This window comes from Tribolium castaneum, chromosome 9 (assembly GCF_031307605.1).
Source record: "Tribolium castaneum strain GA2 chromosome 9, icTriCast1.1, whole genome shotgun sequence".
NCBI lineage: Eukaryota > Metazoa > Arthropoda > Insecta > Coleoptera > Tenebrionidae > Tribolium > Tribolium castaneum.
This window is the reverse complement of record NC_087402.1, coordinates 1481521-1509513: the sequence shown is the minus strand read 5'-3', so window position 1 is coordinate 1509513 and position 27993 is coordinate 1481521. Positions and strand designations below refer to the sequence as shown.

Below are 27993 nucleotides of genomic sequence, written 5' to 3'. Positions count from 1 at the left end.
CCGAAGACGTCTTCGTGGCGGGGACTTGTCTATATAACTGTAAACCTGCGGCGCACAGTCGCAATCCTACCACAGGGTGCTGCCGATCGACACCCCAGTGAATCCCCTCGTGCTAACTGGTTTCGTGTCCACTAAATTCCCGAGTTCTTCCTAGGTAAGTTCGATGTTTTTGCGGTGAGTGGGCGCCTAATTACCGGACAGGAATTCGCCAAACTTCGACATAACTTTGTTTTTGCCCGGCACGGTCCTGCATTCCGGCGACAGGTGGTGGGCCGATTGAGGGACATTAAAGGGCAATATATTCATTAAAATGCCGTTAGATTGTGTCAATATTTTTATAGGGAGGCACTTGTGTCGACGAGTTCTAATAAAGTGATAAAAATGATAACGATTGTTAATTAATGTTGGGTGAAAATCGAGGTTCAATAAAATACGAACGCCGGTTCAATTCATTTGCATCGGACGCGAATTGTTTAAAGAGCCACTTAACGGTAATCCGGGAAAAGATAAAAATAGGGAGATTTATTCAAGATCACGGAAATTTACCGCGGAGGGGAGTATTACAACACCTTTGATTTATCGGAACTAGTTGGGCCGATAAGGCACTGAATCTACCCAGAAATAAATTGGAAAATTTCACATCTGACGGGACGTAAATCAAGTATTGCAAAAATTTGTTAAAAATTGACTAAAGAAAAAATTGCATTTTTTTCCGAAAAAATTAGAACAGACTAGAATTTCACTTTATTCATAACAAAAACCATATACAACAAAATGTTAAAACAATAATAAATTTAAACAATATTTTTAGGATATATAAGCATTTGACTTGACTTTGAAAGATGGTTAAAAAGTGTAATAATTTTTTTTAACTTTTTGGGCAATATTTAATTTTGCATGATCTTGGAACAAATTATTTTTATTTCGGTTAAAAATTACTGTTACAATTTTTGAATGCTGTTTAAAATTGAAATTGGTTTAAAATAATTTTTTGTGTGCTAATATCGAACAAATTTATTTTAATTTTGATGGAGAAATTCCTTGTAATTGTATGCAAAAATTTTGTTGTAAATTAGCCGTCGGTTTTGTTTTAATTAAATCTTACGTTAAATGTCAGGAGTATTTGTTTAAAATTAACGATTGCAAATATTTTTTCTAAAAGCGCTCAAATAAACAAATCCGTTCGAATTTTTCGCTGCTTGTTTTGCCAAAATCGGCTTTTCCCACTTTTAATCGAATCAGTCCGCATGCGAGTTTTTCACTTTGATCAAGCCCTAAAATCAATTACTGATAACAATATTCAAGGTAATTGAGAAATTTTCAACGTAGCACCGCTTCCATATAATTAAAACGAGAGTCGGGGTAATGGATGCTATGCGATAAAAAAATCCGTTAAAAATAAAAATAACCAAATTTCAATTATTTACGCTTAGTTGCTTCTCTGATCCATTCAGCTGGCGTTGCCAATTAAACGCGACACCTATTCAATTAACTCGAAAAATTTCGTTTAATCCGGACCTGGAAGGTTGCCATTGCGATAGTGGCTGGTTTATGGTAATGGTCTTTTGATACGTTTTTCTCGGTTCTATTGATTTCGAGCTAATGAGAGTACAGGGTAATTTTAGGGTTGGCGATGTTTGGCTAAAGGGAGGTAATTGCAAGACGCTGTTCAGGAGAATGGGGGAACAAATTAATTATTAAATGCAAAAATAGAATGCGAATTGCACGGGCTGGAAGATGGTGCTTTACCTGTTGCACTAAGAAGGCAAGAAATTTAGAAATTTTGGACTTGCGTCTTTATTTTAACCACAAAAATTGAAATTTGGGTTTTTTATTTTTCTAAATTTTATTTTGTGGAATTATTGGTCTACAAAAGTTTTTCTAAAAATTCGATTAGGTGAATTTTTTATCTTAAAAATACTTATTCAATTTTTATAAAATCTGGCATGCATTCGTTTTGTTTTAATCATTTAACAGTTTAAATTGTAAGGTTGTAGAACATTGTTTATTTTTGCAAGTTCTGAGGATTTAAACAAGTTTTAAGACCAATTCTTTCTGTTGTTATTAAACTATATTGAAAAAATTACCAAATTTGGTCGAAAACGACCAAAAATTTACCTTTTCTAAGAGTTTATTCAGCAAAAACTCAGAACAAAAAGTCACTAAGTTTGGTCAAAAATAGAAAAAATTATCTTTTCTAAGTGTGTATTCAGGAAATGTCTTAATTATTGCGCAAAATTTCTTAAAATATAAGCCAATAAATCAAAGAATTATGTCAAAAATTTGCACAGTGTAAAAGCAAAATGTTTTTTGCTTTTGTTTTAATCATTTAACAGTTTAAATTGTAAGGTCGTAGAACATTGTTTATTTTTGCAAGTTCTGAGGATTTAAACGAGTTTTAAGACTAAAAATCTTGGTTTTTCTTTCTGTTGTTATTAAACTAGAACGAAAAAATTACCAAATTTGGTCGAAAATGACCAAAAATTTGCCTTTTCTAAGGGTTTATTCAGCAAAAACTTAGAACGAAAAGAACAAAAAAGTCACTAAGTTTGGTCAAAAATAGAAAAAATTATCTTTTCTAAGTGTGTATTCAGGAAAAGTCTTAATTATTGCGCAAAATTTCTTAAAATATAAGCCGATAAATCAAAGAATTATGTCAAAAATTTGCACAGTGTAAAAGCAAAATGTTTTTTGCTTTTGTTTTAATCATTTAACAGTTTAAATTGTAAGGTCGTAGAACATTGTTTATTTTTGCAAGTTCTGTGGATTTAAACGAGTTTTAAGACCAAAAATCTTGGTTTTTCTTTCTGTTGTTATTAAACTATATTGAAAAAATTACCAAATTTGGTCGAAAATGACCAAAAATTTGCCTTTTCTAAGGGTTTATTCAGCAAAAACTTAGAACGAAAAGAACAAAAAAGTCACTAAGTTTGGTCAAAAATAGAAAAAATTATCTTTTCTAAGTGTGTATTCAGGAAAAGTCTTAATTATTGCGCAAAATTTCTTAAAATATAAGCCGATAAATCAAAGAATTATGTCAAAAATTTGCACAGTGTAAAAGCAAAATGTTTTTTGCATTTGTTTTAATCATTTAACAGTTTAAATTGTAAGGTCGTAGAACATTGTTTATTTTTGCAAGTTCTGAGGATTTAAACGAGTTTTAAGACCAAAAATCTTGGTTTTTCTTTCTGTTGTTATTAAACTATATTGAAAAAATTACCAAATTTGGTCGAAAACGACCAAAAATTTACCTTTTCTAAGAGTTTATTCAGCAAAAACTCAGAACAAAAAGAACAAAAAAGTCACAAAGTTTGGTCAAAAATAGAAAAAAATATCTTTTCTAAGTGTGTATTCAGGAAAAGTCTTAATTATTGCGCAAAATTTCTTAAGATGTAAGCCAATAAATCAAAGAATTATTTCAAAAATTTGCACAGTGTAAAAGCAAAATGTTTTTTGAAAAAAAAAATAACCAAAAAAATTTTTACATTTACTCGCAAGACACTCTGAATAAATGTGGGTGTATAACACTGTAGAATATTTATTTTTTCGCACCAATAATGGTCTGTAGCTATTTAGGAAAGAAGATAATTATTAACCTTGTTTAGATATTAAAAAAAAAAATAAAACCATCTCAAGTAATTTTTCTATTAGCAAGTAACAAAAAAGGATGTGTAATACGTTACGAGAAATAATTACAATATAATTCGTTTTCTGGACATCGATTTTATTTCGATTTAGTTTTAATATTTCGTTTAAAAATTCAGTAATGAGTCGAAGAATTCAATACCGATGGTATCTTTCCCAAGTCTTTGTGGATAAAAGTGTGATAACGTCACGTTTGTCGGACAATGGGCAAAAAGCACAAAGTAACACGATGTAAATAGCCCTCGTATCAGAAGCTTTGAGCTAAACTTTTCCTCAATTCCGGTAGATTGCCCAACAAAATCAAACGCGCCATAATGCGAGCAAACACAAATCGAATTAAAAAGCTCCAAGTGCTTGCGACCATTATCCTTGGCCTTGAGCTTTCATCCACTGGCCCACCCTCGAACTCGCTGCATGCTTTCAGTTGCGCGAAAATAAATGTCCGGTTCTGGTCAATTAACTGATGTGTGATTACAAGTTTTTCATGTGGTTCGTTGCGCTCGCTGCTTTGTAATTACGTTAAGTGGTCATTGAATTTCGAAGCTGCGAGCTTTTTTTTAATTGTTATTCGGAGTTTGTGCGACGCGTTGCGATTAATATTTCATGAGAAAAAGGCTAATTAGGGCGGGAATTTGCATCTTGATTAGGGGGCAAGATAGACTTTCGTGTGTGAGATATTAACGCACGACTGGGACAGGAAAAGCCTGAAATAATTCAGCCGAATGGCGGATTACCGGGAATTGAAAGCTATAGTGTTGGTGGAAGCTGTATTTACAGATCTCGGGAGGGTCCTAAGCTCTAATTATTCCCATATGGATAACGACACCAGCTCGGGGCTGGAACAACAGCCGGGAATTGAATTATTTTATTATAAGACCTTTAGGAAAATTTGGAGCAAAAAACGACAAACGTGTTCATTAACCACTTATGAAAACAATTTTTTTCGTCGTTTGATTATAATAATATCACTCAAGCGTGGTCTTACAGGAGGTGTTAACAGAGTGTCTATTTATTTTATCTTTTGGAAGCTACTTGAAGTTTACATACGACAGAACTTTTAATAAATCCTCCTGCCACATTCCATGTTTTCCAACCATGTCTCTCGCTGTATCAGTCTGTCGTGGCAGATGTTCTTCGAAAACAATAGCCGCTAAAAATTCTGCATTTTTCGTGATACATTTGTAGTTTCCTCGTACTATTTGCATTTCTATTAACCAGGAACAAATCTGGAATTTACTTTTTTAGCTTGTTTTAGACAAATACAATACATTTTTGTGTATCTTTGTTTATAACATAGTCAGACAAATATTAGCGTTTGTTGTTAAATCTTTTGAATTTTTTTTTGAAAGTAATTTTTTTCAGATTTTTTTTCAATTCTTTTAATAACACTAATAAAATAAAAAAAATCAGTAATAGAAATCGATGTTTGCATGACGTATTGTGCTAAAACTACTTAGTGGCTTGCCTCAAAATGGGATTGTTTTAAGTTTTAATTTTTATATTATTATTTTTTTATTTTTGTTTTTCTATGTTTTATTATTTTTTTAATATATCCGGAAACTAAGTCTTCTAGTGCAAAAGGCTTTGTTCAAGCGATTTATTTTTACGTATTATGCCAGTTTCTTTATAATAATAAAAATTAATTTTTGCTAAGTTTCTCATATAGGACTAGTCAACATTTTATGCACTTTTCTATTTATTTGGACTTTAGCGCTATTCAGAAGCTTCCTGATGGCTAGAACAATTTTTAATTGGTTAAATTTTGAAGCCAGGAACACCGACTATTGTTGAAAAGCTGCTTTTTTGATTATAAACTTATAAAAAAAATTTTGTTCTACAACCAGAAACAAAACAAATTAAATGAGAAATGTAAATAACTTATAAATTATTAGTTAAATTTATTTTTTGATGTTTTCAAATTTCTAAAAAAAGTTCGCAGAATTCAACATTAAGTTTGCAGAACTTTAGACACCTATAACTTAAAATTAAAAAAATGTTACAATTATTATTTTCCTAGATTATAGAGAATTTAATTTTGCAACGATCTGTTAACATTTTATATACTTTGGTTTAACAGCTTTTAAGTTATAACAAACTTTTGTGGGCATTTAGAAATTTATTAGCCATTATTTTTTTATTATTATATTTATTACTATTAAATTAAAAAAATATTATTAAAGCAAAATAACGTAAGAAGTTAAACATTTTATTAATTAAATGCAATTAAACGCTTAGAAAATGGCCCTTAATACATAAAATGAGAGTTTTTTTGATCGGAATTGTATTAAAAGTTTGTGGAAAAAATATTGTATGAAACTCGTGGGTAAAGGAATTGTATTTACGCAAAAATATTAACTAACTTATTTTTTTGAGATGATTTGATTTTATTTACTTATTTGGTAAACAGTTTTGTCGTAATTGACTAAATAAAAAAAATAGAATTTTATTTTAGGTTAGAATTTTCCACTGAAAAAATCATGAAATGCTGCGGTAAATCTACAAAACTACAATAAAGATTAACAACTGCTGATACATTTAAACGTAAATTATGCCAAAAGGTAGGCTTTTCAATGTCTTTGTAATAATTTTCCAATAAAGAAAGTGAACCAAACAGTCATTCGTTATTCGTGTTTTCCTCGTCATCTCTCATTTGTCAACATAAGTTTCTTGCTTCAAAGATGCAATAATCATTCCGCATAGGTAATGTAATAATTGTGAAGCCCCAAAATTCGTACAACGCTCAAAAAATCCGAATAAACATTTTCCCGCCATTTATGGTTACTGTTTTCGACCTAGCTCAGTGGCGCCCCCAACGGTAATTTTACTTCCGAATAGAATTTAATTAATAATTAATTATTTTTGAAACGGTTTCCTAGGAAATAATTCCCAGTGTTGGCACATCTACAAACTGTGATTTTTTGGATGAATTTTAATTTTTTTAAATTAAAAAAACTGCTAAAATCTGATAGTAAATTTAAAAATAATTATTCATCGATTTGTTACGGAACGATTACCTGGTATGAAACATAAAAAAATAACGAAAACTAAAGAAGTTAACACAATAAGTTTGTAGCTCCAGATTTTTTTAAAATACAACTTTAGGAATTTTTTCAACATTTTTCCTGTAATCTGCACTTGCTTCTCAATAACGTACCACTGAGTTGGTACGCCAGTTTTTGAGCACCCTGTATGAACTTAGTTTATTTTAGAATTGCGGACATTAATTATGTTGTAAAAAATTTCAACATGGCTGTAAAACTATGGTAGTTGTTTTTCAGAGAGGGGGGACTTGGTGTAATGGCGGCCCGAGGGGAAGCTCGCAAATCAGCTTAGTTTTCGCAATTAATTCATTCGTGTTAATTTAAAGTTGGTTTCGGCGCGCCAAACGGTCCGTATCCAGATGTCTAGAATTACACAATAAATACGTACCGACTCGAGAGTTAATTCCGTTTCCGTATAAAATCGTAATTAAAGCCATACTCCCCTCCCCTTCGAACAAAAACACCTCATTATCCGTTTACGATAAAAAATCCGTCTCTTTGAGGGATTTACGGCGTAAAGTGTCCCAAGTCGCTTCTAATTTCAATTTGCACAAAAGTAATTAGGTCGAGTGCGGCGAGTAAAAAATGCCCGCGCTAATTTACGCCGGATGGAAATGAGATATAATTCCGGTGGTAAATTTGACGATTTTTCGCCAATGGAAATTTCGCTTAATATGCACACGTAAATTTTAATAGAAATTTTCTACAAACAGGATCGCCAAGAGTGGCAATTTCATTAAATCAGTTGAGATATCGTGTCCCTTTTCATCCGTTATCGTGGACGATAAAACGTCACAAAAGGCCGACTCGGCAACAAAATCTTTTTCAGCGCACTGCGATCATATTGTTTTACATATTCATGAAGTTGGAACTGATGACACGTTGAATGACTATTGTCGGTAATGGGGCAATAAATCGCGGCCGGTTAAAATCGTTAATAAATTCGCGCCAAATGAGCCCCAAAACTCATCAAGAACAGCGGGAGGAAATTGTCTGGCAGCGTTTACCGCTCTTTATTGTCTTACTTGAAGCAGATCGATTAATTTACTCGTCAATTATTTAACGGCTAAATTATAGATCAGACGAACGAAATGTCAAACATAAACGATACACAATCGATACGATACATAATGCAGTAAAACTCGCCACGATTTTCAATTTCTCATCTGTCCCCTACTTTCATTAATCCTTCAACTCTTTGTTGCATTAAAAAATAAATTGAAATACCCCAACTTCAAGACGGAATGACGTTTAGGGACAGACCGAATCAATATTTGATTAAAATTTGCAAACTTTTAAAGAATTCATTTAATCCACCCTCACACCAGGCGCAAAAAATGCCATTTGATCACTTCTTGCTTTACTTATTACTATCCTATCCCAAAATCTGATATACATTTGATTTTTTTATTCAACGAATATCGCCAGTGTTTTGAAATTTACGTTGATGCTGGGGAAGGAAATACTATCTATTAGTAATCATTATTTGATTTTATTTTATTTGTTTCAAATTAAATATACACTTTTGTATCACAATATTTTTTGTTGTGTCAATTGCTCCAAAAAGTTATTTAAAAAAACAAAAATAATATTTGTTGAACTTTGACATTTTTTAACTTCTAATTTTTTGAATTTTTGGTTTGTTTTTGCTCTTATTTTTGTTACTTTTTGTATTATTTTATTAATTTTATTTCTAACTAGTTACACTGGTTTGTAAAAAATAAGTTTTTTCTTCCTTCTTATTATTATGCCTGAATATTATAATAATATAATATAATAACAAAAACTATATATCACATAAATTTTTTTGTAATATAGTTTTTAATAAAAAGATGTGTCAGTAATTTACAAAAAATGTTATAATTTGTTTATTTAAATTTGATTTAATTTAAAACCATTTGGCACTGACCGCTTTACGCTCGCAGTGCCATTTTTTTGGGTACAAAAAATTCTGCGATTTTGTCTCCTAACTTATAGTCTTCCGTAGTTTTAACCAAAAAAAATCTGCAAAATTTTTTTTACTATTTTCTGATTATTATGAGTGAGATTCAAAAAAATATTTTTTTAAAGGATGTCTTATATTTCAGACTTCTTGAAGAAGAAAAAATTTTCGATTCATTTCCTGATGGTTTACAGCTTTAAAATAGCATAAATGCAATAAATGAACACAAAAAAATAATTATGAGACATTAAAAATATCGTTTTTAATCTAAATATGCAATTATTCAGCAAAGTTTCTTCAACAATTATTAAAAAAATTACGGATCTGTCTAAAATTAGTTAAAAAAAAATTATTTTTGTGGAGTTTGCGAACTTTATGGAGTTAAAAGCGCATTTTTTGTTTGTCTATTTTTGTGAATTATTTAGCACGTGTTTAATCTAAAAACGCAATTATTTTTCATTTTTTTTTTAAATTACCCAAAAAACTCACGATTTTGAGTTAAAAACTCAGTTTTGGCGAAAGTTCGAAAAGTTACAAAATTTGGTCGAAAACCAGACAACGATTATTTTACTTTTTTTTTGTAAAATGCCTAAAAATTTTTGAGTTTGAACTTTTAATTTTGAATTTAAAATAAAAATTTTCTTGTTTTCGAGAATTTGTTAAATCGGAAAAAGAAATCTGCAGATTACGACAAAAATAAAATGTTTTCATTGCTTTTTAGCAAAATAATTGCTACGATGCTCGCAAATGGAAAGAATAATTAAATTTTTGACATAATTTACTATTTTTTTTGCTCTACTTTTACGAAGTTTTGTATAAACGCTTCAAAAAAATTTTTTTTTTACAATTTGACGTTTTTTTTGAACGTATTTTTTATTTAATTTGGCGAAAAGTGTTGTTAAGGTTATTACTGTGAAACCTGTCAACAACGGACACTAATGGGAGGTGGACATTTTAATATAAGTTTCCACAAAAATGTCCGTTGTTCGGAGGTGTCTATTAAGGGAGGTTTTACTGTATCTTTAATAGTAGTACTTAATTAAAATTGTAAACCTAGACATACATTTTTTTTTAATTAAATTCCAAACCCAAATTTTCGGTCAGAGGTAGTTATTAATTATTATCTCTTGCGGGCGACAAACACGTAATAATGCGGAATAATTTAGCAAATTTTTTTGGAAGCTTTGAGATTAATTGCAGCTGGGAGGAGCAGCAGCGTCGTTTTTGTGGTCTAAATCTGTCCAGAAAAATTAATTTTCCCTCAAAAGAATTCAGTTACCGGCAAAACAAGATGTTTTGCGCTAATTGGCCGGAAGGACCGACTCAAATCCGTAAAAACTCCCTCGATGGTTCATTAATATCAAGAGCAAGCCGTTATTTACTTTGGGAGATTTAGCTCAGGCACTATTTGCAGCTCCGACTCTATGTTTGTATTGCGGCACGCTTTGAATTTTTCTCCCGGAAAGCGCTGATTATGCGCGTCCGAATTAAAAAAACTAAATATTAATTAAAGCAGAATCAATGTTTGCTGCCCGACTCGGGTGATTAAAAATCGCCCAACTAGCGATAGCTTCCTTAAGGAGCAGTTTCGTTGTTGGAAATATAATTCAGTCGGGTTCCACACGACCTGAAAGGAATACACTTTCAGGGATGAAATTTCAATACGAACTTTGCGAATGCAAATACGACGATATTTGCTCGAGTCGCCGCGCATTTTAAAATAAGACCCGATTTATTTTAGCCGAAAATAATTCGGAAAAATTGCGGCGTTAAAGTTGAGCCTCTGGGGAGATTCCGACAAGATAATCCCGCCGGAGCGAGGAAAATTAAGCCGTATTTGTGTTAAAAGTCCAAAAGTTTGGCTTTTCCAGGACGCGACTTCGAAGACACTTAATTGGACTTGACTCGATTTGAGTGGTCTTCACTCGATTACTGCACCATACAGCAACAGGTGCTTTTAATTTGAGAGGTTGCTGAAAAGCGAGCGACTTTTTCGATATTCCTGTTTGGGATTTAACACGGGATTAAGTGCCGAGGGTGTGCATATCAATGCCATAATCCCGGATTTATGAGAGGCTTTGTTTCAATAGCGCTTGAGTTTGATCGACTTTAATTCACCTATAAATGGCAATCGCTCAATAAAATCAATACGATCATGTCATTATGAGAGGGGCTTTATCAAAGAAAAATCGCATTTTTATATTGCATCCTGTTATAAATGCATTGTCGTCAAAGCTTTGTACAATTTTAATTTACATCAAAGAAATCACAGTTCCAGCACAGCTTCATAATAATTATTATCAGAGGTTTAATTCGGTTTTTCTTGCGTTTCTAAAAATGGAACACACTTTTTTACGAAATCACAATTAAGATCAAGTCATAATATGTTTAAACAAATTTATCAAAAGTAGGATGATTATTATTCCACTTATTGTAATGACTGTTCTGATAAAAATATTTATTTCAATGTTTTTCTTTCATTTGGACTAATAATTTGACCTAAATTTTTTGAAACTACATTTCTCGTTTTCATAAAATTAGCTTTTGTGGTTTTAAGTGAAATGGTCAAGTTATTAAAAATACGTCTTTCTAAAAATACCTACAAACTTTTTATCACTGGCTTGTACAACAGTTTAGTTGAAAAAAATTTGAATTGAGTATTGAGTTTTTAAAAAAATACATTTTTAAATATACCTACTTGAAGATTGCATTTTGCTAAACGTTGGAGTTTTTATGGAACTGTTTGTAGTGCATTAACTTGAATTTTTAAAACTAAATATAAGGTAATACAATTAATATTGTTATGTGTGTCCAATTGAATAAAAACCTTACTGTATAATTTAAAAAATATACGTCTAGAGACACTAAATGTTACCTTTTTTCAATCTTAAATAAATTTTTTAAAAACATGCGAATAAGTTTTTCAGAATTTGAAAGTAGTTTGTTAGCATTTTGCGTTAAATTACATTCTTAAATATACCTACAAGAAGATTGCATTTTGCTGAACATTGGAATTTTTATGGAACTGTTTATAGTGCATTAACTTGAATTTTTAAAACTAAATATAAGGTAATACAATTACTATTGTAATGTGTGTTCAGTTGAATAAAAACCTCACTGTATAATTTAAAAAATATACGTTTAGAGACATTAAATGTTACCTTTTTTCAGTCTTAAATGAATTTCCTAAAAACATGCGAATAAGTAATTCAGAATTTGAAAGCAGTTTGTTAGCATTTTGCGTTAAATTATTGTTAACTGTATTTTCAACTGTAAATATTCCAGGAAATATCAAACTTATTTCAGAAAGAGTTATTTGTAAATACAATTCATCTTTTGATACTTTCTGAACTACAGTTGTATATAAATGTATTTTCAGTGTTACCATTTAATTAAAAATTAAATTGTTAATTTACTAACTAAAACATCAATTTGCATCACTTTGTGTAGGTAAAGTTTTTATTAAATTTAAGAAAACTAACTGTTTTTGATCATGTTTCTTCCGTAAACACAGAAACATACGAATTGTTTTAGAATAATTTCAACAAGATTAAAATTAAATTTGTCAATATTAATTAGAATCTATAGCAAAGAAAATCGTACTGTTTCATAATATACGGTACCTCACTTAAAATGATTTGTGAGTTTTTCTCAATTTAAATTTAAATTAAAATAATAAAAATTTTAAATTTTAAAAAACTCAAAAATTGTAATTACTACTCTACTGTTTATGACAATGTTTTTATGCAGTCACTAAATGAATCAAACGATTTTTTTAAATAAAATTTTCTCATTAAATGTGATAAAATTGTGCTGTTTTGTGCAAGAATAACAGATTGTTTTTGAATTATTCCAGTATCTGTTTCAGTCACTTTAACTTGATTCTTTGTAGAACTAGCAGGAAAGGAACTTGACAATTTTTTAGATGGTAGTTTTTTGAAATTTTACAACAATTAGTTTGTATTTAAAAAAAATACACTTTGGTGTCTTTGTTGATGCAAGTTACAGTCTTAAGGAAATGGGTGCCAAAATGATTACGAACATTTTTTATTCTTTTAATTGTTTTATTTTAGAAACCTTAAAAATTTTTTGATTCGTGTATTACACCGTTTAAGCTTCACTAAAATGTGCGAAAAATACAAGATTTCTGGACATGGGCCTATTCTGTGTTGGAACATAGTGAAGAAAAAAATTAAAAAGAATTAAATGATTAATTGTGCCAATTTTCCAGGGTTACGAATGATCATTGTCACGATTTCAATTTGTGTATTTGTGCATTTCGTCGACGCAAAGGAAATTAGCGTCTCTTTGTTTACGTGTGCAGGTGTGTACTAATGTGTTTTCGCGGCCTTTGGTAATAAATTACGGTCGGTAAATCACGGAGTGACAAGTACATCTGTGTTATCGAATGTGGCATAAATTTGAGGCTTGTTTAGGTCCTGCTCCGATTGGCCGCATCTAGTGTATGTATCCTCACGTTCGAGATTAGAAACGAGTCCAGACTCGGTACCCCTGAGATTAAAAGTGTTTGAAAAAGGCTCGAGAAGCTCAATCGAATCAAATCGAAGGGCGCAGATTGAGTCTTGTGTCGAGACTTTTCCGTGGGTGAAAATCAAAGTGACGGACGTAAATAATTTCAATTGTCAATTATTGCGTCATTGGAGGAAAAAATGTAATAAAGCGTGGCATTCGATCGAAGCATATGAGAACCGAGCAGATGATCGTGCATCTATAATGTTGATATTGATAAAAATGTTCGGTCTAATTCGCCCTCTTTGCAATTTCTTTAATAGTCGGTGGCTTTGTTCGGCTTGAGCTTTTAAATCAACATGCGATGTCTTTTTCATCAGGCCCTAATAATGCCCCTGAATTTTTCCTCTCACTTAAGCCGATTAAAAGAAGCGAGTCGGTGTCAATTAAAAGTTAAAATAACGTTCAAGATGTTTGGAAAAGGCGGCTCTAATCAAACATCCCTTCCTGATGGAGTTTAGCAAGCAATTTGTCCCACACACGACAAGTCAATATTTTCCCTCTTTATGTGTGTATCGGAATCAATTTGAATGATTGACTCGATTCGGTCGTGTTCTGCACCAATATTTGTACGAAAAACTCGAGAAAATCCGCTTTTCGCCATTAATTACACCCCGGCATAATAAATTTCAAAACTTTACAACCGTGATTAAAAATTTCTTGATTGTAAAATAAATAAACATTCTCTCAAATTAATTACTCGCGTCAAAGCGAAAATCAAAAATTAGGTACGCCGAAAGCTCCTTTACAGCTTAATTTACATCAAAGTGTCCTCAAAGTCGTGTGTTGTGGCAAATCTCCAACTCGAGTGAATATTTTAAAAGCTTCGATTTGTTTCACTCCATTGTTGTCCTTACTGACGAGAATTCTTCAAAAGTTGCCGAATAAGATAGTTTCAATGGACGCTTTAAATTCCACCCATTTCCTTCGTTTCGCTTAAAAGTTATTAAAAGCTCCCTCGCGTGAATTATTTATGGCTGTTTAGCATTGCTGTTCGCATAATTTTTACCAGCAAAGATGACATTACAAGACCGAAATGATAATGAAGCGAGGACAAAGCCCACCACAAAAGCATCATTTACGGCTTCAGCACGAAAACGCTTATTACAGGAACAACGGCGGAAAAATATGAGAGCAAACTGCAATCTTTTAAGACTAGTTGCATCTATTTATGCCTAAGTATAAGCAAAGTCTAGATTTTAGGTCGCAAAAAACATAACAAAGGCGAATGTTTTTCTATTATTACAACTACGTTATTAATACTTGAAAAAAGTTGAGTTCTATAAACCTAAACCAAAATCTAGGATGTTTTAACAAGTGTGTAAAGTTTATTATTGACTTTTAAATATTAAAACAGCTAAAAAATTTATAGAAAATTAATTGATTTTAATCGCTCACGTTTCCTTAAAACTTGTGTTTGAAAAAAATAATTCTATGAACGAAATATGAAGAATTTTAACGTTGAAAATATTTTTGAGGTAATAACAAATTATTTACAATATTTTGAGTTTAGTAAACGTTATCTATTTACAAAAAATTGGTTCGAAAACTGTACGATAAAAATAATGTACGTTGTAAAAATGGTGGATGCGCCGGGCTAAAAAAAAACTTCGGACAAAATAAACTCGTTATGATAACATTATTATTTGTAAAACGGTTTATTAACTTAAATTGTAACACTAAATATTAGTTTACAATGTTTTTAAATAAAAAGTTGCAGTAATTCGTAAAAATCAACTCGTACTTGTCCTAGCGAGTTAGTAAAGGTTACTAGGTATAGTACGTTAAATATTAACACATATAATTTTTTTATAAATTTAATACATTAATATATTAACAGAGAATTCACGCAGCACCTAAAATAGTTTTCAAGTATACAAAGTGGTTTAGAAACATTTTTGCATTTTTGGATGTAGTGTTTTTTATTAGTTAATTTTGCTTAGTTTTTACAAAAACTAAGCAAAATCGACTAATAAAAGTTTAGCTAGAAAAAGTGCAATAAAATGTCGTCAACGATGGACTTTATTAACCCACTGGGTCACCCTGTATATCGTAGATGATTTTTTGGCATCACTTTATTGGAATTGTGTTAATTAGAGGCTAGGTAAAAATCTTGTCGCACATTAAATCAACTTTTGCAGGTTTAATGGCATTCAGAACTTTGGCCTAACACTATTAGCATTCCTTGCACAAGACGGCCGCGTTAATTAAAAACTTTTAATTACACGTTTTGAATTAATAAACAACCTAAACACATCTCCCAAATCTTTTAACATTTTCCATGGTGAAGCCTAATTAAAAAATTTCGTTTACACTGAAACGTTTTCGAACCGAACTCAAACGAAAACATAAAAATACCTAGCGGAGTTTGTAATTTGCCGAGAGGGAAATCTCTAGGAAGCTTCTTTAGTAAAATCAGGCCAATAAAATTCTATTTCGTCGCATCTGCAACATTTCCCTTGCTATCTTTCCAGGTTTGTAACAATAAATATTTAAACTCGTCGTTTAAATTTAGCCGGGAATCTAATTTTTCATAACCGGGTTTGTGAAATGTGTTCCTGGTTGGCGATAAATTGGATCTTGACGGAAATTAGCGAAATTCCTGTGCAAGTTTCAGGGAAACTATTCGGGTAATGGCGGCGGGAGGGGAGGCAGGTGCATGTGCATTCGTTTGTTTGCTTTTCGCCCAATTAGCGCTCGGGTTTTTGAGCGTGCTAATGGCGGGAGTAGGGGAGGCGTCCGCGCGAATTGTAATCAAGTCTCTATATGACGTGTACAAATCCTTAATCTGCATTCATTTGCATGGAACGCCGGTCTTTAAGTTGAGATCCAGGCGCTCACCCACCATTCAATTTGCAATGTAGTGTATGTAAATCCCCGAATTAGTTTAATCAAGGCCGTGGAAGGGAATAGAAATTATGATGTCTTTTGCAGCAGCAATAATGCGAGATGCAGTGGCGCCGGTGTTGGGGGCGGTCCTTCTGACCTGTTACAGTCTGCAAGCAACGCTGGCCCTCTCCGATGAGACGCCGCTGAAATCAAGCAACGACAATCCACAGGTGAGGAGGCTTATAGTCTTACAATCCCCGAGAAATATGAAATGGCAAAGCTGACAACGTAGGCTTGGCCTAATAACGAGGGACACAGGATCAAGGAATTTCGCTGGCTTGTCTTTTGTCTTTTCGGTAGTTATTTCGGCGTAAAACGCGATGTGGAGTTCTTATCTCAATTTTTTTTCGTGTGCTTCATGTCCGAGAAATTTGCGATGAGTGCATGTATTGAAAAGAATATTGGAATAATAAGAAGTAAAGCTGACACAGGCGAAATAAAAACACAAAAATCCACCCTCATACATATCTGATGTATATTCAAGTAGGTTTTTTCCCTCAACGAAAACTTTCAAGAGACGGTGAGAGGATTTCACCGAGAGGGAATTTGAGGATGCTCCAGCGCTCAACAAATTTTTAATTCGATAAACGAAATAAGACGAATTTTAAACACTTGTGCATTTATTTGAACGAAGGTCAGGGGCCCAAATTGGATTGCTGGCTAAATTGAAACGTTATTATTTTTATTCAAACTAGTTCTACCACCATGACACTACATAACACCAACAAATTGTTTTCGTAATTAACAAAAAGTCGCACAATTTCAAGGTAGGTTATTTTTGCATCCAAATTGCTCTCTTTAAATGTAAAATACATTTTTCACGTTTAGTTTAAACAGAGTGTTACGCTAAATTAAATCGTAAAAAAAATACGACATTATCAAAAATGGTGGATGCGCCGGGCTAATAATTAAACTCAAACAAATAAACTCATTATGATAACATTATTTGGAAAACATCCTATTAACCCAAATATTATTCGTTTAAGATGCTTTCAGATAAGAGATTGCTGAACCCGTGAAAGCAATTTGAATATAATTAAGTGAATAAAACAAAACCAGTGGAATTTTTTTTATTGTCCATTGTGGAGAGATGTCCGCTATTGGGAGCTAGGCAAAATTTATATAATAAAAACTAAACTATAACTATAAGTTATAAAAAAAATAAAAACTTATTGATAATTACACATAAAGAAGGCTTCATCTTTTCGATTTTTTATTATTTTATAAGGGGCGATTCTGTTTTTTTAATTGCAATTGAATCAGTTTAGAAATAGTTGGAATTTACAAAAAAATGTGTTTGAAAACACTGTACAACTACACTTAGAAGCTTTTATTCGGTAAGGTATTGTAATAAAAATGGTGGATGCGCCGGGTTAACAATAAACCGTGAACAATAACTGATTATCCTAGCAATGTGAAGTAACTTTTTAACCTGATTATGATGAATTTAGATACGAAATTTTAACACATCTCAAAAAAAATAAGAAATAATTTATTTCCTACCAAAAAATAGTTTGGTTCTGAATCCAATTTTAATTCGGTTATTATAAATTACTACTAATACTAACAAACATCACCAGATAATTTTATACAGAGGGATATTTATTACCCAAGTGTTTAATTCTCTAATTATTAGTTGATTGATTTTCAATAAATTTTATCGTAAATTACTTAACAATTTCAATTATTTTACAAATTAATAGTTTTACTCACTTTATTAATTTTTTCGTTGATGAATGTACAAAAAATATATGACACTTTTTGTCGTTATTTTTTCTTGGTGTGGTAAAGTAGCATTTGCAAATTTTCAGTTAGCTTTATTTTACTAAACGAATAAATAACGAGTGTTATTGTTGACGTTAAAACATTATTACGATAACGTTTTGCAAATTTCTGAACAAAATTTAGCGGCAAATAATGCAAAATTTACCTCAAAGTTGTCGATAATTTTTAAATAATAAATGAGTTCCAAGTTTGTTAATTGTTTTGATTCTCGCTTTGGGTAAAGCCTTTTTGCCTTGTCGATGTTTTTAAATAATAAATGAGTTCTAAGTTTAATAAAAGTTTTCATTTTCATTACGAGTAAATGCGTTTTTTCCCTTTATTCATAACTTTCAATGTGATAAACAAACAGTTTATCAAATGAGTAAACTTAATACAAAACGCTATTTTCCGCACAATCGTCATGTAAATCAACCTGACATCCAATTCCGCCCCAAATTATGAATTTTCGAGCCAGCCAAGCGAACGTAACGCCTTTTGCAGATCGAGGACGAGATGTCGAAACGAGACTGGAACAAGGACCTCCACATTTGGGGCAAGCGTGGCTGGAACAACCTCCACGAGGGCTGGGGTCGCAAACGCAGCGTTCCCGCCTGGGAGGAGCAGCAGGAGAAGCGAGCTTGGCAGAGTCTCCAAAGCGGCTGGGGCAAACGTTTCGCCCCCGAGGACGAGTACGCCATCAGACAACTTGCTGCAATGCTGGACTCACAATACGACGATTACAATCCTGAAATCGAAACGAACGACGACGAAAAACGAAACTGGGGTCAATTCCACGGCGGCTGGGGCAAGAGGAGCAAGTGGGACAATTTTAGGGGATCGTGGGGCAAACGCGAACCAGCCTGGTCAAACCTCAAGGGCATCTGGGGGAAAAGAAGCGGCGAGAAATAAATGTCGTAGATTAGGAATATCTCAACATCCAAATATTTATTTATTTTGAGGATTTATTGTTGGGTGATACTTATAATCATTGTACTGTATTATAATGTTACTATTATTAAGGATTCAAATGCGTTGCGTATTTTTGGGAACATTTGTAATTATACCTAACTATTATGTATGACACTGTAATTATTTATGTGAGGAAAATAAATCTGTATCTAAGCATTTGTACGCTTTTTCGGCCGAACTCTTGACCCCTTGTTCCTGCCACACAATGAAGATTTCACCGATAAGCACAACTGGCAGATCGTCAACTAACAAAACCTCCACTTGATCCCACACAAGAAGCCATAACTTTTTGTGCCGAGCCTTTTGTATTTGATGCGATTTTTATTTTTATTGATACGGACGTTTTGAGTTCACATTGCATATCATCTTGAATTTATCCAGAAAACGTTATTTCACTGAAGCACAATGCAAAGAATGACGGACATTCGGACGTAAGACATAAAATGTGGCTGTTGGAAACCACACTCGACTGTTTTATGCAATCTCTCTGAAGATTTAACACAGAAATGTGCACGCTTGCTGATTATGGAATCCAGCAAACTGGGGCAAAGCTCGCCACAAAAACGCCATAATAAAACGTTATTTGTGCGTTGTAAGAAATTAAAATTAAGAACTTTAAAATAATATAACTGTTTTTTGAAAAAAATCATTTTTTTATTAGAAGTTTGTTAATTTTTTTACCACATTTTCTAAGATTAGTAATTGCTCTGGTATACAATTTTTTTTTGCAAAGAGATAATGTATTTTTATTAATTGGCGCAGTCAGTAGGACTTGCAGATCTATTTTGTGCCATCAATAAACACGTTTGTCTCAAACAGTTTCCAATTCTCACCAGAAAATTTACCTGCAGTTAATTCTGTTAGTGCCATTGCCCACTCGGGGGCGCTGAATTTAAAATTTAGTCGATAGATCGGCTAAGAGGCGGTTATAAAACGTGTGAGAGGCGTGGTTGAGTGAAAGACGGTGTAAAAAACAATTTCTTTATTTCAAAAACATTTATAATACTTAGATGATTCCATTAAATGAAAATATAATCGATTTAGCGATGGACAAATAAAGCAACTGTACAAATAAATACCAGAATACAAATCGAGTGTATAATGAACAGCATCGGTTTTAACACAATGATATCCCAGCGAATGACAGTCTGACAACATATATCGACATTAAATTAGTACATTTTGTGTTGAAATATATCCAATAATAACAACAGCACACAAAATATACTACACTGGCAGGCGGAGTAAAAATATATATTCTCATATTCCTCGTCTGGTAACAAAATTCGATTTCGGTGACGTATGGTGAGAAGACTGCAAGGTACATAGCGGATAAGGTTTTGCTTTACTATCATGAACATAGATCAGTCACAATGATATCTTATAATTATTAAGTAAAGCAACACAACATACATATCAATGATTTTTTCATTTTTCTTTGCCTATCTAAGATAAATTCGTTCATTTAATTTTAAAATTATTAAAAAGGTAATAACTGGACTATATTTACAGTTTCTGATACCTCTGGCTAATGGCTCATCGTTCGAATCGGGCTATTAAAGCTCTAATTGTATTATAATACCGCTTTTGTTCTATGCTGTTCCGTTTCACGTAATTTGTTTTTCTCATTTAAAATATCTATTAGTTGCGAATATTTACAAGATCGATGCGACTCGACCGCAAGTCAGTCAATATCTCAAAAAGTAGGTAAAAAAAATCGGCTGATCGACACGCACCGACGCTTAAATCACATACATATAGGTAACATATCGTAAATAAATAATATACATTTTGGCATCTTTGAAGTACATACACAAATAGACTTTGGTATTGGTATAAAATGTCTCACATTATTCATGTAAGCTTGGTACATCACACTTAGTTAATTGAATATTGTTTCACTTAGTCACTAGCATAAATCGCTCCACGAAAACCACCAACGCTCCTGGCACTTCATCTCCCTTTTCCTCCGTCGTTTCTTTGATTCGTTCTGTTTCTTCGTGAATTTGACATTGTACGGGTCTTCGGCCAGCTCGGGGTACATTAGCACGTCATGGATGTAATCACCTTCGTAATTCGAGACGTAGCCCAACTTCAGCAACTCCTCAACTTCGCCAGACGTCCACTCAACGGTGCCGGAAAACCCACTCTTCAGCGCTTCCTTCTCCTTGTGCCAGGCTTTACGTATAGCCGACAACTTGGCATGGTGTAACAATCGCTGCTTTTCCTTCTCCACTGTCGTCCCATACCTCAGGTTCACCACAGCATTAGCCCCATGTATCTTCACATCGAAGTAATTATTCCCACTGCCATTCTCCTTGGCGATTTCGTGAAAAGTCGTATTGACTTGCCCTTGCAACCGCTTCAACTGCCCTTTATCATCGTTCGCCTTCCACGTCTCCTCCTTGACAAAGTAAAAGGCGTCTTGCTGGGCACTGTGTACTACGAAAGTGAACGGAAGCAGGAACGACCGGTTGAAGACCGAAGTGTAGACGTCCCGGTAGATGGCATTAGCAGCCGGAACGCTGGAAACGATCGCCTGGTCTTGACTGGACTTCGACACCAGGATGCCGCGCCCGAACGGCGGGTCCGAAGCGGCTCCGATTTTTTTGGGCACTAGGTCCATAACGTCGGTCTTGAGCGCGGATTTCGACGGCGCGGAGAGGTCTTTGGCTGTGGTCATTTTGCGGGTGTTGAGGTGTGCGAGGAAACCGGACTGGATGTCGGTGGAGGACGCGTGCAGTGTTAATTGGCTGCTGAGGGTTTCTTTGGACGGATTCCAGAAGGTGGCCGGGTGGGTGAGGAGGGGCGGCATTCGGCCGCCGGGAAGAGAGTCGGGGAAGAGCTGAGGGGCCAGGTTTTGCAAGTTGAAGCCCAGTTTTTCCAGCCAGTCCAAGTGATCTGCAACCAAATAAAATTAAAATTGTGAAAAAAAATTGGAAAACTAACCCGTCGGTCTGTCGCGCTTCACGCCCATGTTGATGGGGTCGTTCCCATTGAACCGATACAGGTGCAGCTGCGTGGGTGTTGCGACTCTTTCGAGGACGTCCTCCCAGAGAGGCGACATCCACTGTCCAATCAGCGGATCGTAAACCTTCCCATTGGGCATGTGGACCAATGAGGTCACTTGGTCTAATAAGCCGCCGCAAAAGTCCACCGGTAGGTACAAGTACGGGTTGGAGTCGTAAACAATGTGTCCGTAAGGTGACCGCATTATCTCTCTGATCCCTTCGCCATACTGGTTGAAAATCATGACAGGGGTACCACATTGATCTGTAGCGACGTAATATTTGTGTCTGTAGACTTGGGCGTAAATTAGGTGGCCTCTGTCGTCGTAAACGAGTGACATGAGTTTGCCATCTCGGGGTGAATAGATTTGGCTCACTTCACGAGGGCGGTATTCGTTATTGTAGAAGAATTGGGTGACGTTGCCGTAGTTGTCTTTACGAGCTGATAATCTGCAATTTAATGTTTAAATTATTTTAAAAAGTATTAAAAGACTGTTGAGAACAGCATACGATAAACTTTAAGGTAAAAGTAAAAAATATTGCCAAGAGTTGCACTAAAAACGATAATAAAAAACAAATATGTATTCGATTTTAAATTTCTAATAAAAAATAGAAAATAGAATTAGAGAATAAAGAAGTCAAGAAACAGAACGGAGTATGATCACCAAAGAAAAAGAAACTAAAGCTTAATAAAAGATAAAAAAAGATTGCTTAAAAGACATAAGTTGTAAGACTTGTAAGTTTTATTCATTTTAATTTTTTTTCCAAAATTGCGGCTTCAAAATATTTTAAATTTTGCCGTACAATTCTACGGACTTTTTAGGTTGTTGTTCGTGCAATTTGTAGTCGAAGATGGCAGTTTATAGCTCAATTAAAATTGAATGCATTAAAATAAAAATTAATTTTGTGGATAAATCAAATCGAAACAAACAAGTCATGCTCACGATCAGTTAACCACATGTATTTAATTGCGAATTATTTTTTTTCTTTGTTCCCTATGCTCTCATAATTGCAGAAATTTATAAAGATGGTTAAAGATGTGTTAATTGAAATAAATATAGAAATATTTATTTTAGATAGAGATCGATACGATTTGCGATAAATGAAAGTAAATGTAAATTCGAGCTTAAAACGTGTTACAACAACTTTTCCCTTATTTTTGTTTGAATATTTGTTTATTGGGCTTGGAAAATTCTAACGAACTCTGATTTTTATTTTTGATTTTAATTTTTAATAAATTAAAAAACCTTAGTCTCAATAATTCCACTTTAGTTTTATAAGATTTATGTTGTTAAAAACTTTTTTAATTTTAATTTAATTTTTTAATTTAAATAATTTTATTCTGAGTCCGGAAAATTATTCAACTTGAGTTATGACCTACTTTCGTCTATTTTTTATAATTTCATAGTTTTTTTTATAGTTGGTGCTTAAAGATTTTTTAGTTAGTCTCATATTGATTGAATTAATTAGTTTTCAGTAATTTCTATGTATAGTTGTTGGATTTAATTTCTTAAAATAAAATCAACTTTTTTCCTTATTAGCTGGCTCCATAATATCTCTGGAGAAATCTTCCTCAAAAAAAATTATAAATTCATAAATTTACATCATCATTTATTGATGGGATCTCAAAAAAAAGGTTAAACTTTTTTTAAATAAATAAATCCCCGTCATAACAGATGAAAAGCATATTTTGACCAGTCGTTAAATGATGAAAGAAAAACGGAGAATAACGAAGAAGAATATAAAAAGAAATACTATAAAACTACAAAATAAAAAATATTCGTAAGGACGCGAAAAACCAACAATGCTCTTTTTAATTGATTTTCAACAGGCTTACGGTAAAATAAAAAAATGACATGTATAAGATTCTAATAAAATTGGGAGTAAGCAACAAGTTAGCAAAAATAATAACGCTAAACTCTAAACAGACAATGTGCTAGAAAAAAATATAACAATAAAAAAAGTTTCAAAATCAATTAGCCGAAAATCTTAAATAAGTAAATTAAATTTTGCCTCTTTAATGTAATGCCAAAATAGAAAATGAGCAAACCTGTCAAGATGATCGTAGAAGTATCTCACATCAAAGCGCCCCCTTTTAGTGGCCCTAACCAGTAACCCTTTAGCATTGTAGTGAAACTTCTCCTCCCTTGCATTCTGCACAACCAGTCCCCGACTATCATACTTGTACTGTCCTTCCCCAAACTTAATAATCCTATCCATCGGGTTATACTCCATGGGTATGGTATTCCCCCTAAAACACCCATTGATTCACCCATAAAACCAAACCCACCCACAACTCACCTATAAGTCAGCGACAACATGTTCCCATTATCATCATATCTGAACCCCCACGGCTCCTGCGCCTCCACTCCCAAAAGCTGCCCATCACAATCCCACGTATAATTCTTGATGTTGGTATAGGGATTAACTCCCACATTCCTAGTGTACGTCCGTGTTTGCGAAATCCTCCCGTGCATATCATGGTTAAACTCCATCCTGAACACCTCCATGCCATGGATAGTCAACGCCACTTGCGTTTCCAGAAAGCGTGAATTGACACTTCGGGAAAACAGCGCCGTGCCGTCGTAGACTTGCGTCTCGTTACTTTTCGGTTTATTTATTTTGAAAGCTCCGATCATTTCCAAAGCGCCGGTTTTGAGGTTGTAGGCGAGACTGTACTGTGGGAGGTTTTGGCCCCCGATACGGCCCTGTGCCCCGATAAGTCGGTAATTATTGTCATAGTCGTAGGTAAATTTCGCGTTACTGAGACCGGTTTTGGCACCAAAGTCGATGCGTTCTTCCATTAGGAGTCCGCCGATGTATTGGTAGTCCCAGCGGTATTCTAGGTCGGGTTCAACGTGTGATATTTGGCTTGGTAAACCGGAAGTTTCGGAGTAGTGGTACAAGGTTTTACCATCACCGTGGACCACCTCCCGGAGGCGGCCATTGGTGTGGTAGCGGTAGACCACTCGGGCGCCTTCTCCGGGGTAAACCGTCTGGAGGAGCTGCCCCGAGTGGGAGAAGTGTTGCAAATACGCGCGGAGACTCCCCGGGGGGGTGTAAGTGACCCGGAGGAAGCCCAAAGAGGGTTGCAAGCTGAAAGAATGTCTGGTCCCGCTTGGCAACACCACGTGGCGCAAGCCACCGTCATCATCATAAGACAAGGAGAAGCTCCTCTGACTCGCTAGAGTGATCTTCGACAGCATGTTCCAGTCGTTGTAGGTGAACATTTTCGTCCCGTCCAACGTGCTCGTGATCTCCGACAGGAGCCCATGCCTGTCGTAACTGTACTTCAACTCGCTGTTCCCCCACTTCCAGGCGTCGATTCGGTTGAACGTGTCGTATGATATGTTGAGGGTGTCGGCCCCATTGTGGGGGATGTAAGCTAAGGGCAACCCGGCCGGGTCGTAGGTTATTGTCAATAGTGGCAGTTTGTCATGGTCGTAGAACACCTCCCGACTCGTGAACTGATCAAACTCAATTCCTAGGATTTTCGTCCCGTTGACGTAAATCTCCCGGTTTAGGGTTTGTTGCGGGTTGCGCACGTCGCCAACTAGACTGAACTTCGTCGACATAAAGTTCCGAATGTCTTCGCCGAAAACCGTGCTTTGCTCCGACCACACTGGCAACATTTCGGCCTCCACTGGAAGCGACGCTTCCAAGAGGGGGTGTCTTGCCACCGCGGTGATCTCCATGCGCCCGCCCCAGGCCGAAAGTACCGAAACGGTGGAGTTGGTCAAGGTCACGGCTTCGGTCACTTCGGAATTGTCGATCATTATGACCTTTTTGTTGGCTTTTCCGGTGACTGTGAGCTGGGTCGGGGGTTTGGAAACTGTGACTTCCAAACCTTCGTTTTCTGCTATTTTTGATGTGAGTTCGAGGCTTTCGCCACTTGATAGAATCACACCGGTGGCTCGTCCAATCCAGTCGTATTGATAGACGAAGGTTTCGCCACCCCCTGACCGACTTGTCAGAAGACCAGAGTTCATATCGTAGTCAAGCTCAATCTCTGAGCGGCCTTTCTCCGACAATTTAACCAAATACCCAACTCCGGAAATTTTGAGTTCGGATTTGTGGTCTTGTGTGTTTTCTATCGAACTAACCGCGTTACTGTAATCCCGCAAGAACTGGATTTTATTCCCAGAACTGTCGGTGACCGTTGATAATTTCCCAAAACTCGTGTTTTTCGAATAGAGGAACGAGTATCGTGTTTTATCGCTTGCCAAATCTTTGGTGGCGACATGTTGGCCGTAACGATTGAAAACATAAATCTCCCCAGCTGCCGGGTAGGGGATTCTAAACTCGCCATTCTCATCGTGCGTTGGTAGATAATGTTGCAAGGCCAGAATATGTAGCGAGCCTTGATCTGCCACATGGAGGACGCCTCCTGGTGACACCGTCAAGGCCGAAATGGCCTGGAAGCGGGCATTTGACGATAAAAGCGTCTCCGCATTACTGGTCGTTTCGTCCGTGTTGCCACAAATGCACGCTGGGGGCGGGTCGCCCCCTCGTGGACTCACTGTGGTTGCATTAACCGCACAATCACAGTTGTTTCGAATGCGGTCTTGGATTTTCCCAGCGAAGTGTGTGATTTTCCCCGAGGAGTCGATCAGGCGGACGTAATTGACTTTGCGAGTGTCGGATTCGGCGATGTAGAAGTCACCGTTGGGTGAAAAAGCAAGTGCGAGGACTGTTCCAAGGACATCGTCAGTTTGGGGCTTGGTGGTGTTGTCTTCACGGTGGCAATGTAACGGGGCACCGGCCACGACTTTGATTTTCATGTCGGCGGTGAGTTTGAGGACGAGGCGGTCGTCAACAAAGTGGAGGGAGCCGTCAAGGGGGCTGAGGGCCAGGCCTGTGGGCCACTGCAGCTGCGCCTGGAAATTGGGACAGTTTTTGACCAAACGGGGCTGAACAATTCAATTATTTGAGCGTAGGCTTCCCGATAAATTAATCAATTTTTTTTTGTTATTTTTGTGGACTTTTAACAATGAGAAAACGCTTTTTTTCATCGGAAAGAGCACATCAAAATCTGTAAGATAGAATAGATTTCATTTGATTTTGAGACACTTTTAAAGTGTCTTTAGTGACCGATTTTAAGGGGGGGGGGAGTTAACTTTTTTTATTTTTTTTTTATTTTATCAGTTACAGCTAAACTATTCGAAAAAGTGGAACTATTTTGATCCATACCTATGCAAAATGATCCGGGGAATCGATTGGCATCGAGAAAATTACCAAATTCCGAATAGTTTTTTAGTTATGAATTTTTTAAAATTTCACCAATTTTTGCATTTATCAGCAATTTGCTCGAAAACTATAAGTCGGAGAACAATAATCTTTTTTGGAAAAAATAGATAATCTAAAGAGCTTTCCAACGATAATAAACTTCATAGTGTTATCTCTGATAGTTCCGGAGCTATTGCTCAACAAATGTTCCGGGTACCCAAAATCGACAAAAATTGCGACAAAAATTAAAAAAATCAAACATAAAAAAATCGAACATATGGACTTTTTTTGGACTTTTAACAACTCCAGAGAGCTGTAATGGCATATATAAATACGAAAAAGTATGATAGAACGAATTAAAAAAAATAATTTTTTCATTTTCTTGAAGGTGTTATTTATTACACAGGAAGTTTTAGCAAAAAAAAAATGAAATTTTTAAATCTCATGAAAAGTTCGTATAATACAGAAAATGAACCGCTGAATTCAATGGAACAAACCGCAGTGCTCTACGACTTTTAGTTTTTGAGTTATGAATTTTTTTGTTGGATAAAATTTTCCACTATGACAAATGACTACCCTAAATTTAGGCAAAAAATTTTAAATTCTTAATTCTTGTGAAAAATTGATATAATATGTAAAATGAGCCGTAGAATTCAATCGAACAAACCGCAATGCTCTACGACTTTTAGTTTTTTTTTTATGAATTTTTTTAGTGAAAAACTTTGATCGCCTCTGTAGCCGGAACCGTTGCCCGGAGCGGCTCCGGGTTTAAACGAAAAAATAGCTAAAATTAAGCGCTATCAGATGGTTTTTTGTTCGTTGCTCTAAGTCTTACAGTTTCTGAGAAAAACGCAAAAAAAGGTTTCCATTTTCACTTTTTTTCAATTTTCAACCGCCAATTACGGCGAAACTATTAGAGTTATCGAGAAACGGAAAAATCGAGGACAACCGGAATAAAAAGCTCTACGAAATGGCATAG

The 27993-nt window shown here is 34.7% G+C and overlaps 2 protein-coding genes across 5 annotated transcripts in view; one reads left to right on the top strand and one right to left on the bottom strand.

Annotated features, from left to right (window-relative positions):
* Nucleotide 1: 1 nt before the first annotated feature.
* Nucleotides 2-19217, top strand: Mip (Myoinhibiting peptide precursor). Of its 3 annotated transcripts, none has more exons than XM_008193506.3 (3): nucleotides 2-154; nucleotides 16093-16217; nucleotides 18313-18938. In XM_008193506.3, exons 2-3 carry the CDS (start codon nucleotides 16101-16103, stop codon nucleotides 18718-18720), a joined length of 525 nt encoding a protein of 174 aa, XP_008191728.1. In that variant the 5' UTR covers nucleotides 2-154; nucleotides 16093-16100; the 3' UTR covers nucleotides 18721-18938. The 3 variants fall into 3 exon arrangements, with proteins under 3 accessions (XP_008191728.1, XP_008191729.1, NP_001137202.1); XM_008193507.3 differs by having other exon boundaries at nucleotides 48-154; nucleotides 16096-16217; NM_001143730.1 differs by lacking the exon at nucleotides 2-154 and having other exon boundaries at nucleotides 15601-16217; nucleotides 18313-19217.
* A 530-nt stretch (nucleotides 19218-19747) lies between these two features.
* The window catches only part of Ten-a (Tenascin accessory), a 41725-nt gene continuing 33479 nt past the window's right edge, over nucleotides 19748-27993 (bottom strand). For both annotated transcript variants that reach the window (XM_015979363.2, XM_015979364.2), the window contains 4 exons: nucleotides 24090-26665; nucleotides 23839-24039; nucleotides 21730-22238; nucleotides 19748-21681 (listed from right to left, as the gene is read on the bottom strand). In XM_015979363.2, the coding sequence (XP_015834849.1) occupies nucleotides 20690-21681; nucleotides 21730-22238; nucleotides 23839-24039; nucleotides 24090-26665 (4278 nt within the window). In that variant the 3' untranslated portion in view covers nucleotides 19748-20689. The remainder of the gene's footprint in view (nucleotides 21682-21729; nucleotides 22239-23838; nucleotides 24040-24089; nucleotides 26666-27993) is intronic.

Bases quoted from the DNA above. Each gene is read 5' to 3' on its own strand.
- Mip (NM_001143730.1), top strand. From the start codon at position 16,077: ATGATGTCTTTTGCAGCAGCAATAATGCGAGATGCAGTGGCGCCGGTG. The intron at 16,218-18,312 runs GTGAGGAGGCTT...CGCCTTTTGCAG, and splicing joins CAAGCAACGACAATCCACAG to ATCGAGGACGAGATGTCGAA.